The sequence below is a fragment of the Actinia tenebrosa genome, unplaced genomic scaffold (assembly GCF_029948245.1).
Source record: "Actinia tenebrosa isolate PJP-AT-01 unplaced genomic scaffold, QUT_ActTen_1.0 PGA_scaffold11__36_contigs__length_13525064, whole genome shotgun sequence".
NCBI classification, from domain to species: Eukaryota; Metazoa; Cnidaria; class Anthozoa; order Actiniaria; family Actiniidae; genus Actinia; species Actinia tenebrosa.
In genome coordinates this window covers 4,571,479-4,583,991 of record NW_028292571.1, presented here as the reverse complement: position 1 = coordinate 4,583,991, position 12,513 = coordinate 4,571,479, and the positions used below count along the sequence as shown (strand labels likewise).

At 35.9% G+C, this 12,513-nt stretch overlaps 1 protein-coding gene across 1 annotated transcript; it reads right to left on the bottom strand.

Annotated features, from left to right (window-relative positions):
• Positions 1-8,747: 8,747 nt before the first annotated feature.
• LOC116292935 (homeobox protein Dlx1a) lies at positions 8,748-10,725 on the bottom strand. The gene is made up of 2 exons (XM_031700283.2): positions 10,327-10,725; positions 8,748-9,941 (listed from the first exon to the last, which is right to left on the bottom strand). Exons 1-2 carry the CDS (start codon positions 10,631-10,633, stop codon positions 9,472-9,474), a joined length of 777 nt encoding a protein of 258 aa, XP_031556143.1. The 5' UTR covers positions 10,634-10,725; the 3' UTR covers positions 8,748-9,471.
• Between the last annotated feature and the right edge of the window lie 1,788 nt (positions 10,726-12,513).

Genomic DNA, 12,513 nt, shown 5'->3' with positions numbered 1-12,513 from the left:
TAAGCCTTTCAATCAAGTCTGAATTTTAAGATATCTAACGTGGTCTATTTGGACCACTTTCCGGCACTCGCACACAATTGCACTACATTCAATATTCTATGCGCGCAACTCTCACTGAATTAACATATTGATATCAGTTTTGTGGATGGAGAAAACCGGGATGAACTGATAGTTCCGATGACGGGCTAAAAATTGAAACGTACACTTATTTCAATAAAGTTAGTCACCTGAATAGCTACCAATTTGAGACCGACAAGGATTATGGATAGATACATTTTACATGTTTCAACCGCTTGATGACTGTTGATGGACTTGAGATCTTCTACCAGTTACAAGTTAACCTCCTCTGAGCATCCTCAACTGCTGCAGTTTGTGTCAAAAGCTTTACTTGTTGGATATAAAACATTTCCCCATGATTCTCAGCGATCACAGCTTTCTAGGTTTTTGGTGACTAACTTTATTGAAATAAGTATATAGCCCAAGAAAATAGACGTCCTTGAAATCGTTCCGGACGCGACGACTTCGCGCCTCCGTTCCCAGTATGTATTTGCGGGGTATGCAGTAGGGATTTACCTTATTAGTAGCAGCCATGATAAAGGGCTGTGTCTTACTTCAATACAAGCTACATTCAATTAATTTAGTGAACAAGTTGTTACTCTTGTATAAACTTTGAATCATTCGTTTTCGGGCATATTTTATTATAAGATATCTGGAGCAAGCCTGCCATTTGAGAAAGTTTCTTTAATCTTTAACCGACTGATACAGGAAGCCCAACGTCATGTTATATACTCTGATACTCGTATGAAACTAAAATTTTGCAAAGTCCGCCGCCCTCTGTGTATCTCTACTGGCTCGCGACCTCTCGCGACTTCTTCGCTCGAATAAAATATTCTCGTGGGAGACAAGAGAGGTTGACTTAGAGCGAGTCTGAAGCTGATGAAACTTGACGTGGCTGAAAGTCCTAAAGAGGCGGGTTTTTAGAGATTACGCCGCAAGCAAAATTAATAACAATTTTCCTTGTCAATTAAAACTGTTTTTCGGAAAATTACGTCGTTCTGTATTCTCGGTATTTTTACTTTTTTATTACTTTTTATCATTAAGCATAACATTTCGTATTTTAAAACTGGCCAAGTTTTACCGATATGTATCCTCTGCATAAGTACGCGATTCGGTTGAGACCCGTCGTTTTACGAACATAACCAAGGTTATGTAAACAATCGGGGATCTCTCGAAAAACACGGAAAGAATAAGAATGAGAATAAGTGGTAAAACAGGTGGTGAAGATGACGACCAGTAGTTACTAGTTTAGACTGCGTTATCTGTCGCGTTGAGAGATGCTTGTTGAATACAACAAGTGAATGAAAAATATAGTTAAACACTGTATAAAACTTTTCCAACAATGCTTACGTTTCGGACGTTTGGCCTTCGTCGGAGTAAAAGAGCAAGATTGTGTTTGTTTGCGTAAAGGTGGCGTAAACCAGTGCACCAGTACATGCGTCAAGTACGTGCGGGACAATATGGCCGTTGGCAATATAGTTGTTCAAAATGGCTATGGTAACATATACACCAAAACAACAGCAAACCCGGACGCCTATTAAAAAGAATAATTAAAAATTTCCTAATGAATAATTATTATTGAAAAGGGCGTATAATGATGGTCAATCTTACCACGAATGAAAAATACCTTGGCAATATGGACCCTTGTTCAGAACATGTTAATTAAAACGTTCGTATTTTTGAAATGAAAATAAAGCCCGCTACTACTCCTAACTTTCAAATATGTTCCCGATCGAAAAACTATTGCCTCCTTCCTTTATTTTTTACTTCATTTGTTTGTTCGTTAAGTTCTTCTCAGTTTTTCTTTTTTATCTTTTTTTTTCCTTTTTTCCTCCCTATCTCCCTTCCTTCCTTCCTTTTTATTGGAGCCGTCGTTTCAGTAGAATGAATCTTGTTATTCGGACCTGCAACGCGGATACCGCGCGCGTTATCAAAAAAAAGTCTAAAATCGGCTAAGCGTGAAACTGTATCTGACACCAAATTTCGACTTTTTTTCTCAAGAACAAATCCACGCTATTATGAAATTAATCAATTAATATAATTAAATGTAATTTTAATCTTGAAAAATATTGAATTAAACTCTTCAAATTAATGATAGATGACTAACATGTCAACAGTTCAAGTAAATATACAACACTTTATATCAGGACTTAAGTGACACTCTCGATAACAAGGTCTGGAACACAGATAAACGTAAGCAAACAAACCAACTGAAGATATAAGTAATGTTCTTTTTATTTTAATCTCCTTGTATAGTCTAAACTGTTTTAGGAGCACCTTCATTAAAGATTAAAGATAAAATTGAACCTTCTTCAAATAACTAACATCGTTTCTGCCTCCTATTTCTTTGGAATGGAATTTTCTAGTCAGTTCCAGAGTTGTAATCCTCATCGTACTTGAATGTTATGTCTGCACTCTTGTTCTACTTGATATGTGCCTACTCGTAATGTTTTAATGGTCAGGTCTCAACGGAAGAGTAAACTGCAACTATGAGTGTGTTCTCGTGTAATAATGAAATGAAGCATGACTGTCGATAATAGTTTAATATGTTTTTGCGTATTGATGGCGTGCATCCGTTCCCATGAAATAGAAGGACAAAAGGCGTTGCCGTCGTGTTGGTTGAAAAATGAATGAATATTTGGTTCAAAAGAATTAGTCCTCTGAATTTGAGATACAACATGATATGAGAAAGGACACCAAGACCACATCTTTTCAGTTCAAAGTCACTAACAACCACAATGGCAGCTATAACGCCACAGGCAGCCCAAGAATTACGAAACATTGACTTTGCAAAATATTTGTTATCCTAATTCAACTTGGAGAATCAAATAATGATATAATAATAATAAGTCTCACTCGAATCATTATTTATAATTAATCATAATCATTATGATTATGATGAAGATAACGTTACGCAACTGACTTGCATTGCGCAACTCAGTCCCTGATCAGTGTTCAAATGCGCAAGAGATAAAACACAAGTGGAATTAAGTATAGTTCTTTCCGATATTAGTGCAAACACGTTCATAGGTATGTTGAATGTTTCCAAACATCGCTATGGAAAACTAAAGCTTGCATGCCGTTATACCTTGCGTGGCAAAAACATGTCTTATTTACAGTTATTCCATGGTCTGGTTAGTCGTTAAAGCTACTCAAACTTTCCGGTTGTGTCTACTTCAATTGTTCGTATTGAATTTATTTTTTTCTTTGGAGATTCAAAATTTGAAAGAAAAAAAATCCACTTCTTCGCAAGTAAAACTTTGGTCAGAGGAGACCCTTCTTTGATGGTAACATATCATCTTAATTGCGTTGAACAAAGCAAGAAAAAATATATCCCAACGTCATTCCTTTTAGCCCACTTCTTTCTAATTTCACATAGGTTTAGTTCTAATGAGTCTAGAGTGTTTGTTTTGACGGTCAGCCCGGTGGTACCGGAAAACAGCAGGATCCTTTTGCCGACACCCCCGAAGTGGCCACGATATTGATTTTGTATTTCGTTTCACTAGCTATCAAAGCTAACCGATCAGCTATTTGATAGCCTGCGTGCAGCCGACCTAACTTAGAGAAAAGTCTGGCTGCACGCAGGCTACTATTTGATAATCCAGAAACATCCACTGAACCATGTTTATAATCAAAGGGTTGATTCTAACAGCTGCCTTTTTGCCTATTGAACAAGTTATCTCTGGCGCCTCGGGCCATAAATTTGAATATGTAGACATCATTCTGAAAATGATACTAGATCTTACGCACTCTTTGGAAGGAGTCATGTTATAAAGATCATCTCATTGTTAAGCATTTATACATCATTTCAACTCAAGTTTTTTTTAAACACAAAAAAATGCGGATGATGTTCTTTATTAAGAGAGTTACAATAAATCCCCGCCCCCTTCCCCCTCCAAAAAATAATATTTCAATTTAATCCCCTTGAATACCTAATCGGAAGCTGTAATGAGATTAATGTTAGGAAAAGGAACTAGACTGTGTACATGTTAATGTATTTAGCCGTATTTAGGCTATTTTCCTTCTAATGATTGGTCTTAAAAATCTGATTGTAGTGTGCATAGAACATCGAACGTAGCAGTGTGTGTGAAAAAGTGTCTCCAGTTAATTGAGTGCGAAAGCGCTAGAACGACTAGACACTTAATAAAGTATTTTTAGACAAACATTTTTTAAATATTCTACGTATATAAGGCACATATTTATTACATGAATATAGCACTGATCTCTAAGTTCAATGCTCAAAGATGTTTGACTCTATAGTACTTCCCCTATCTCGATTATACTTATCCTTGACACATGTGAATTTATTGTCACAGTACCATTGTTATTTAACAAGCGAATTCTTTCACAAAACTTCGATTCAGTTATCTAACGTCCCCCCTCTTTATAATTTACATGACAAAACGTTTCGGTCAATGCGTTAATACGAAAGACCCACACCCAAAAAACCCCTTACAATGACCACTCAGCTACCACGTTCGTTCAAGAAATCACTCGTCTATAAAACAATAATTGGAATTGCTATAATGACTTATAATGACGATAAAGCGATTATCGTTGTCGACAATTACAAACAGTTATCGCTGTTATAACTGACGCGTACTGACGAGGGATGGCGTTCATTAATATTTACAAGCAGCATAGTAGACGCATTCTTATACTCATATTTAAGACCGGTTTGATAATAGAAGTAAGGGGTCAAAAGAGGGAGATTCGGCCTCCCGCTAACAGGGTGTTTCAGTGATCATGAAGCATTGTTTGTAGAGCAGTTGACAATTGCAAGTACCACGGGTTCGGCATGCCGACCTTCTACTTATAAATTATACCAATTACACCGGGATTTCTATAAAGTGGCTTGTTAGAAGTTAACTGCTTTAAAGACCTGTAATTACGATATCTTCGCTATTAAAGAGACGTTCATGCATTACCCTCATCGAGGCGCTATACAAAGACATCAGTCTCTGGTTATTGCAGTTAGAGTTATTTTTCGAAATGGATATGTTTACACTAGGATTTCAGATTTCTTGTTCAACAAAAGAGGTGCTTTACTGGTACAAACAACACAAAACCCTGCGCCCTTTTGTTTGCCGAGCATCCATATACCCCATTAAGGTATATAATGAGTTGATGAACCGTAACGAGACTTAATATCACTATATCCATTAGCGAGATGAACAATAGAAATATCTTTAGAAAACCAGCGTGTTTTTACAGTTTTAGCCGGATTTCGCAACACCTTTTCACGCAGAAATCACGTAATTGCATCGAGACACCATTAATTTCTCAAAACATATCTGAAAGGTGGTTTTTAAGTTAATATGTGTGAGTTCGGAAGTATGTAAAATAAACATCCAAAGTGGTTGTCATACTTCATAGTTAGGTGTTTGAGGTCAAGCTAGGCTGAGTATCCGTAATCCTCTCAAAGGTAATTATATGCGATTTCTTACTTAGGGGCCATTTACCAATTAAGAATAAGATGTGTGAAAAATCAAGACAATAGTTAGGAGTTATCATTATTGTGGTGAGTTAGGCACAAGATTTATGTCTCATTCCTAAGCACTGCTGTGGTCGCGGCACATTTCTAGTAGAACTTGAGAAGTAAAGTCTCTTCTCTCTCATTAGGAAATCAAGATTTGTAAGAAAAATAAAAGATACAAGAAGAAAAAAAGGAACTCTTCTGGAAGTGCTAATTGGGACTTAATAGAGCCATTACATTATTATCATTAATCATCCACGTTCATAATGAATAGGATGCTACTTACGACACTCATTAAGAGCAAAGTAAACCAGCCGTGTTTACTTATCACGTACATCAATCCAATTATTTAATGAGGTAATAGAACTAAATATTTGGATCGTCTTAAGTACAATAAAGCTGGGTTGAAGGACAATTTACTGGAATGAAGACAAAAAGCATGCAGCACATTTTTGTTTAAGAGAAACCGCAGCGGAAACTAATGGCCTCTACTGTTAGATCAATAATCCTGATATTGTTAGCACTATTGTTTGTGAAATATTTACTATAGACTGGTAATCTTAAAAAAGTTCTAATGAGCTGAGAATGTTTTTGAAGGCATCAGATCCAAGTTTATGAAAACACACTGAAATTTCAAATGATCTCTTGTAATTCTTGCATGATGTACGGATCTTTGACTCCGTTTTGTTACGTTATTTCGTTTCGTTTTCTTTTTTATAATTTTAGGGGAAAAAACCCGTTTAAATCTAAAGAATAAAGATCAAATAAAGTGACGAAATCTTAGGCAATTTTCCACAATTATTAAGCAAGTAGAGCATTTCGTGTCATTCGTATCATCACTTGGATAATGTTGAATTATTTTTTGTTTTAAAAACAAACTTCAGCATTTCTCGTAATAATTAGCTGTAACCACTTGTCCTTGATCATTAGCACATACAGATAACTATCTAAATAAGAAAAAATATATACAGAGCGATTTATCACCAAAATAGCTAAACAATAGTGAGTCCCTTTACGGGCTGAAAAAACGATGTTCAAGTTGGAATCCTTTTTTAAATTTTAGTTCCAGTCTACATTGCCTTAATTTCTGCTTTTTTGTATCACAGTATTGAAATTCCCTCTTCTACGAGACAAGTTTTTCTGAATGTGTCTTAGAAATATAAAAGTGACTTAGCCAATTGTAAACAGATGGCATAAAGGTAAAATGGTGATATAAACATGGATATTTGGGATTTTTTAACCTTCAAACAGTACATTTTTCGATCAAAATTCAGTACTGTTTTATCAAGAAGTCAGTGTTTTTTGTCGAGGTCGTTTAATTTTATTTAACGCGCCGTTGTATGGGATGTAGAAAGGAAGGAAGGAAGGAAGGAAGAAAGGTAGGAAGGAAGGAAGGAAGGAAGGAAGGAAGGAAGGAAGGAAGGAAGGAAGGAAGGAAGGAAGGAAGGAAGGAAGGAAGGGAGCAAGGAATTTCTAAATGAAAATAGAAAACAAAGGAATAGGGAAAGAAGATGCAAAAATGGAATATGGTGATAAAATAAAGAAAAGCGAAAGGACCGACACAAGTAGGCGAACGAATGAATAAATAGACCCATTCCCCAAATTAAAGTCAATTTTGCTGCAGATGGAAAAACTAATCATCTTCATAAACAATTTTATACGTTTATATTAACCACAACCCCGTCAACATGATCTATTATGGCTCAAGGTTAATATATTTTGCTAAGTCTTTGGGTGGTAAGTTGAGTAAATTAGACCGTTTATGAGACAGATGACTTGGCCCAAAGGTAATTATTGCAAATATGTTTCAATTGGCGTCACAATCTTTTTCTGTTTTCTTTTTCTAAAGTAGAAAATTTTAAAGAAAGCAAAAATAGGATAAACTGTTAGGGCAGAAAGCAACACCTTTTTCGTGGAATCGTCTATCGCCTTTTAATTTTAATTCTATTTTTATCAAATTTCATATGTTTAGTAAAAAAGACTAAGCAAGCTCAGAAATAAAACAGGATAAAAATTGCAGTATTAGTAAAGTTATAATTCCCTTCTTTAAAATACAAAAGATTGAAAAATAATTTCATTTAATTTTTGGAAAATCTTCCTGTAGTATAAAGTCACCTAATTCACCTCAATTGTGAAAATAGCACCGAACTACTATTATGAACAAGTTTAAAGGGAAGAAAATTATGAAATCGAAGTGCAGATTTTTCATCTCAATTTTTTCCTGTAACAATGCAGAAGAGCGAGAATTATGAGCACTGTGCCTAGTTTATAGTAAAGCTCTTGGTGAACGTAACTCAAAATAGTTGTGAGTGGAAAAAAATCGAAAATATTAAGTTAGTTAAATATAGCGAATTTTATTTCTAACAAAAAATTTAAATTTAAATGAAAAAACAGGTTGGTTTTTGCTTGTTTAACTTTGTTTTATTGTCTTTTTTTTATTCATGCCTTAAACGACTTTACTGGTTAGGCAAATTCTAAAGATGAATGTCCAAGAACTAACGATTATGTAAAGAGGTTAAAGATGTCACACTTCGCACTGAAACTCGACAAAGAAAAGAATAGAACAGAGAAAAATAAAGATCACTAGAGGCAATCTTACGAGCAGATGTCAATGTCTCGCTCGATTGATTTACCAACTCAAACCCAAGACAGAATTCTGAAAAAGAGTCATGATTCATTCTCAAGCAACTTTGACCAATTGTGCGTGATGCCTTCGTCTTTGTTGAGATCCATTCTTGTAAATCTTAGACACATAGAAGCTACGAAACTAACCCTTTGAAAAGACAATTGAAGGAAGCGAGGATTTGGCTTGAGTTAGCTACCCTTTGACAGTGAAGTGATTCCAATTGGACACTCTACTCTAGGCACCGATGAGTCTCCAACATTTGACCCGTGTTCTTCCCTAAGGCTTTGCTAAGATTCGCTCCATATAACAGCCACTTTGAATTCAGCACCGCAATATAATATTCTTAAATGATCATATCATTAAAGAAACGACTAAAAACCTGCCATCAATCCTCGTGAAATTTCCTTAACATTATTTCCCACAGTGGGAAATGTGCATCACTGAAGCAAAAGTCAAAATGAATGCAAAAAAGTGAATCAGTTGTCGTAGACTGACGGACTAAAACGAGATCAAAATTCACCAAAGACCCTAAATCTCCACCAAAAAACACTGCAAACATTTAAACGAATTTTACAACATAAAACACAATTATAACTTTCAATTGAAGCTTTATTAAGTATTTATATACATTTTCTTTTCTCAACAAGAGAAATAAAGTTGTTCCAAGCGGTAAAAGTAGGCTAATTTCCAGTTGTTCACTAATATATTTATGCAATGCGTTATCTTCCGAGAACGAGAGCAAAATTCGGTTGCATAGAGTTAAATAATAATTCAGTATATACAGGAATTTTTTTTCCTAAGTCCATTTTAACTAATTTTCGGCATTTAAGAACATGTTGGTTTAATTCTCGTATAACTTACAGGAAATGCTCATTAAAATCGGAATGATGATATAAAGAATGATGATCTCTATACAGTTTTTAAATATTTGATTTGATTTCATACTTTGTCAACTCGATTTTCATACTCGTATTGTTGACTGAGTTTAGTTTTGATACGGTTAGATTTTGACGACGAAGACCTACTATATGCAGTCAGCTGGGTTAACTCAGTCGGCTGAAAAAACTTACTCTGTATCCGACTGCCCTTAACAATGCTTTGATTTTCTGATCTTAGAAATCTTGAAAGTAATCTCCTTATGGCTGTACTGTCTGTCGAGAATACAAGATTCCAATACCTTTTTGTTCTAATAATCTAGCAATATATAATGTGTGTGTATTTGATATATTCTTGAGATTGCATACCTTACAGTCTCTATATCATTCTTAAACACGTCTAAGTAATTAAAGTTTGTCTCTCTAAATAATCTTCCTTAATTCATCATCGAAGGATGTGATAAAGCATTTGAGGTATAACCTTTTATGCCGGATGAAGGTATGCTCCAGGGATCGACTGTTTGAGGAGTATGTTGCTGAAGTGGTTTGTTGTTAACCATCGTTATGACACTTGGATCTTTTGTTGCGTTGCTGACTGACCAAGTTGGAGAAGACGATGGCTGTCCATCTGACGTGTTTTCTTCTTTGATGCCATTGGTCTGGTTGTCTTGTACCACTTTTAGGGTCTTCTTGAATTTGGATCTCCGATTCTGGAACCAGATTTTGACTTGAGTTTGAGTAAGTCCAAGATATGCAGCAAGGTCTGCTCTATCGGGCAAAGCCAAATACTGTGTCTTTTGAAACCTCTTGTTCAGTTCCCTCAGTTGAAAGCTGGAATAAATAGTGCGAGGCTTGCGAACCTTTTTGCCTTTGCCATTCAGTCTAGGCTCGTCACATTGGTCTTTATCTGTAATATGAAAAAAAATTGGTTGAAGATGATGAGATGTTGTTTTTATTATCAAAACAAAATTGTATCAATGATATTCACTTCACAAGCATTTGAACAAACCGGAAAGTACTGTAATATGCATCTAAGTGATGCTAAGTCGTGCAAAACAACTAAATCACTAGATTTTACCTGTCCGCACACGACTTGATTAATGTTCTATTAAGTGTTATATGAGATGCATTAACTGCTAAAGGAGATGGTTTCACCATTACAAAATCCTCGCCCAAGGATCACCAGAAGTCCCGCGATTTCCCTTTTTTTTTTTTTTTTTTTTTACAAATACCTCGTCATAATGACAAAAATTAGCAGATCATAAGAGAATTTAGAACCACTTGTGTTGTACCTTCATGAATGAGATCGTGGCTTCCTGGATATGGCTGCAGAGGTGCTGCTGATAAGTAAGGGTGATGAGATAGTGGATGGTGGTTCAACATTTGCATTGGAAAACTGTTTCTTGTATTACACGGTAGTCCATACTCGGGAGCAGCTGGTCCATGGTAGTACCGAACAGAGTACGGATTGTAGTTTGCAGAAACAGGATTGTAGGAATTATATCCATGAGACACGGGTGTACTCGAGAGCTCCATAAACGCTGACTTATAGGCTGGGTTGACAGTGTCGAAGCGGTCCTGAGAACAGTTTTGGTTCATGTGTCAGAAGGCGATCGCAGAAGCTCTATTTGTAGACAAACCCCTCACAGATGTCAACGTCAATCTGAGGGCTTTGACCAAGCAAGCTTGAGTGACTCGCAACAGCGGATCAATACCTCTGATCAACAAACATGAGCCACGCGTGGACTTCTGAATATGTATGTCACTAAAGTGGTCGCCTTGGACAATGGCATATGCTAATCTAATTGGCTGTTATGATAATAAGCTACTAATTACATTGTGTTTTATCTTCTAATGACTTTCACACATAACAAAGCGGCTGTCAGAGTCAATGCCTTTATCAACTTTGTATAATTTCGTCTTTGTTTGAAAGTTCGGTAAACAGTACATAGACATATGAGTGAAAGTTGATTTTGTTTGTTTTACTGGGCAGGTTTTGGCGGGGATTTTTGCTCAAATGAAGTCACAGGCCGTGGCTAGCCGTATTTGATCGTAGTTTTGCAGGTTGTTTTGAAAAAAAAAAACTTTTTACTCCTGAAACTTGCTAAGAACACGGTCCCGTTCAAAGATCATTAACACATGCTTTTTAATTGAACCTAAGTGGCTTTTTTATCATCATTTTGAACGAAAGTGCCGAACTGGGCCTTACTATGCTGCATAGAAGAAAAATACTTCCACTAGACCTAGACCCTCGCCAGCAAAGAAAGGCAGATCCTTGAAAATAGTTACCGCAAGGGAACTTCTAAAGAAGGTTTTGTCTGAGCTCAAGCACAAAAGCGTAGCAAAGTGATTACTATAGAAAACACAAGACAATAAGCTTTAGGTGAAGCGATAACGTTTAACCTTGTTTTTTAGACAATATTGTAAAGCATATCGAATGGGTTGTTACCACATTTGAAAATAAGAATCACTACGGTCAATGCAAATGATACCTACTCGACACCAATCCCACGTGTTCGAATAAGGCTATCATGTATATATACATACATATACATATATCCTGTCGGCTGATAGCACACGAATATATAACTATATATATTTATGTATATACTCCTTAACTTGTTCATAAGGCACTACCTTTTGAATGTGAAGGAAAGTTTACAGGTCATGTTACCCACTTCAATGAACAATTTTCGAAAAAGAGAAAAAACACCGTAAGACAGGCCTGATGTATTCACCACCTTTACCAAAACGAACCAATCCGAATACCCTCTCATGGCTCTAAAACTAATTAGATCTCTCTGAGTTTAGACCGCAAGCAAAGATTTGAAGAAATTGACTCAAGAAGTGCTTGAAAATTATAGAAAATTGGGCGCTCAATTCAAAGGCCTTGCTCCCGAGGCGCTATCTAATTTGTTCTGAAATTGGCATATGTGAACTGGCTGATCGACAATTTCCCCCAACTAAAGTTAATTTGCTTAGAAGAATTTCAAGTGAATTCATAGAAACTTTTGGTTGATAAAAATAAATTAAATTCGCCACGCGCCCGTTTTTTTGTTTGTTTGTTTGCCAGAAAAATCTTTCTTTCCTTTGAATTTGACATATTAGCTGATAATTATCGATGTATAAGCGGCTACCTATCTCCATACGGTCTCAGCCGGTAGAGTTTTTACGGTAAAATATCAAATCATTGGTAGTGTAGTTTAACCACGTTTATATCTAACTACGAACTACATTTTGGTATTCATAGTTCAATCGAGGAAAAAAATTATAACTTTCCTTGAAGGATAAAATGGCGCAATTTGCGGACCTCAATTGTTTATTGTAAAAAGCCTTTCTTTAAAACTGTTTATTTTTTCTTTTTTATAGTCTGTCTTTGTTTTAATATTAAAAGGGACTCCGAATTTGCACTTTTTATGATGCCACAACAGGGTGCCAAATGATCGATAGCCGTTAGAAAACTAGCAATCGGCTATATG

Bases quoted from the DNA above. Each gene is read 5' to 3' on its own strand.
- LOC116292935 (XM_031700283.2), bottom strand. From the start codon at position 10,633: ATGAACCAAAACTGTTCTCAGGACCGCTTCGACACTGTCAACCCAGCC. The intron at 9,942-10,326 runs GTACAACACAAG...TTCATATTACAG, and splicing joins CCACGATCTCATTCATGAAG to ATAAAGACCAATGTGACGAG.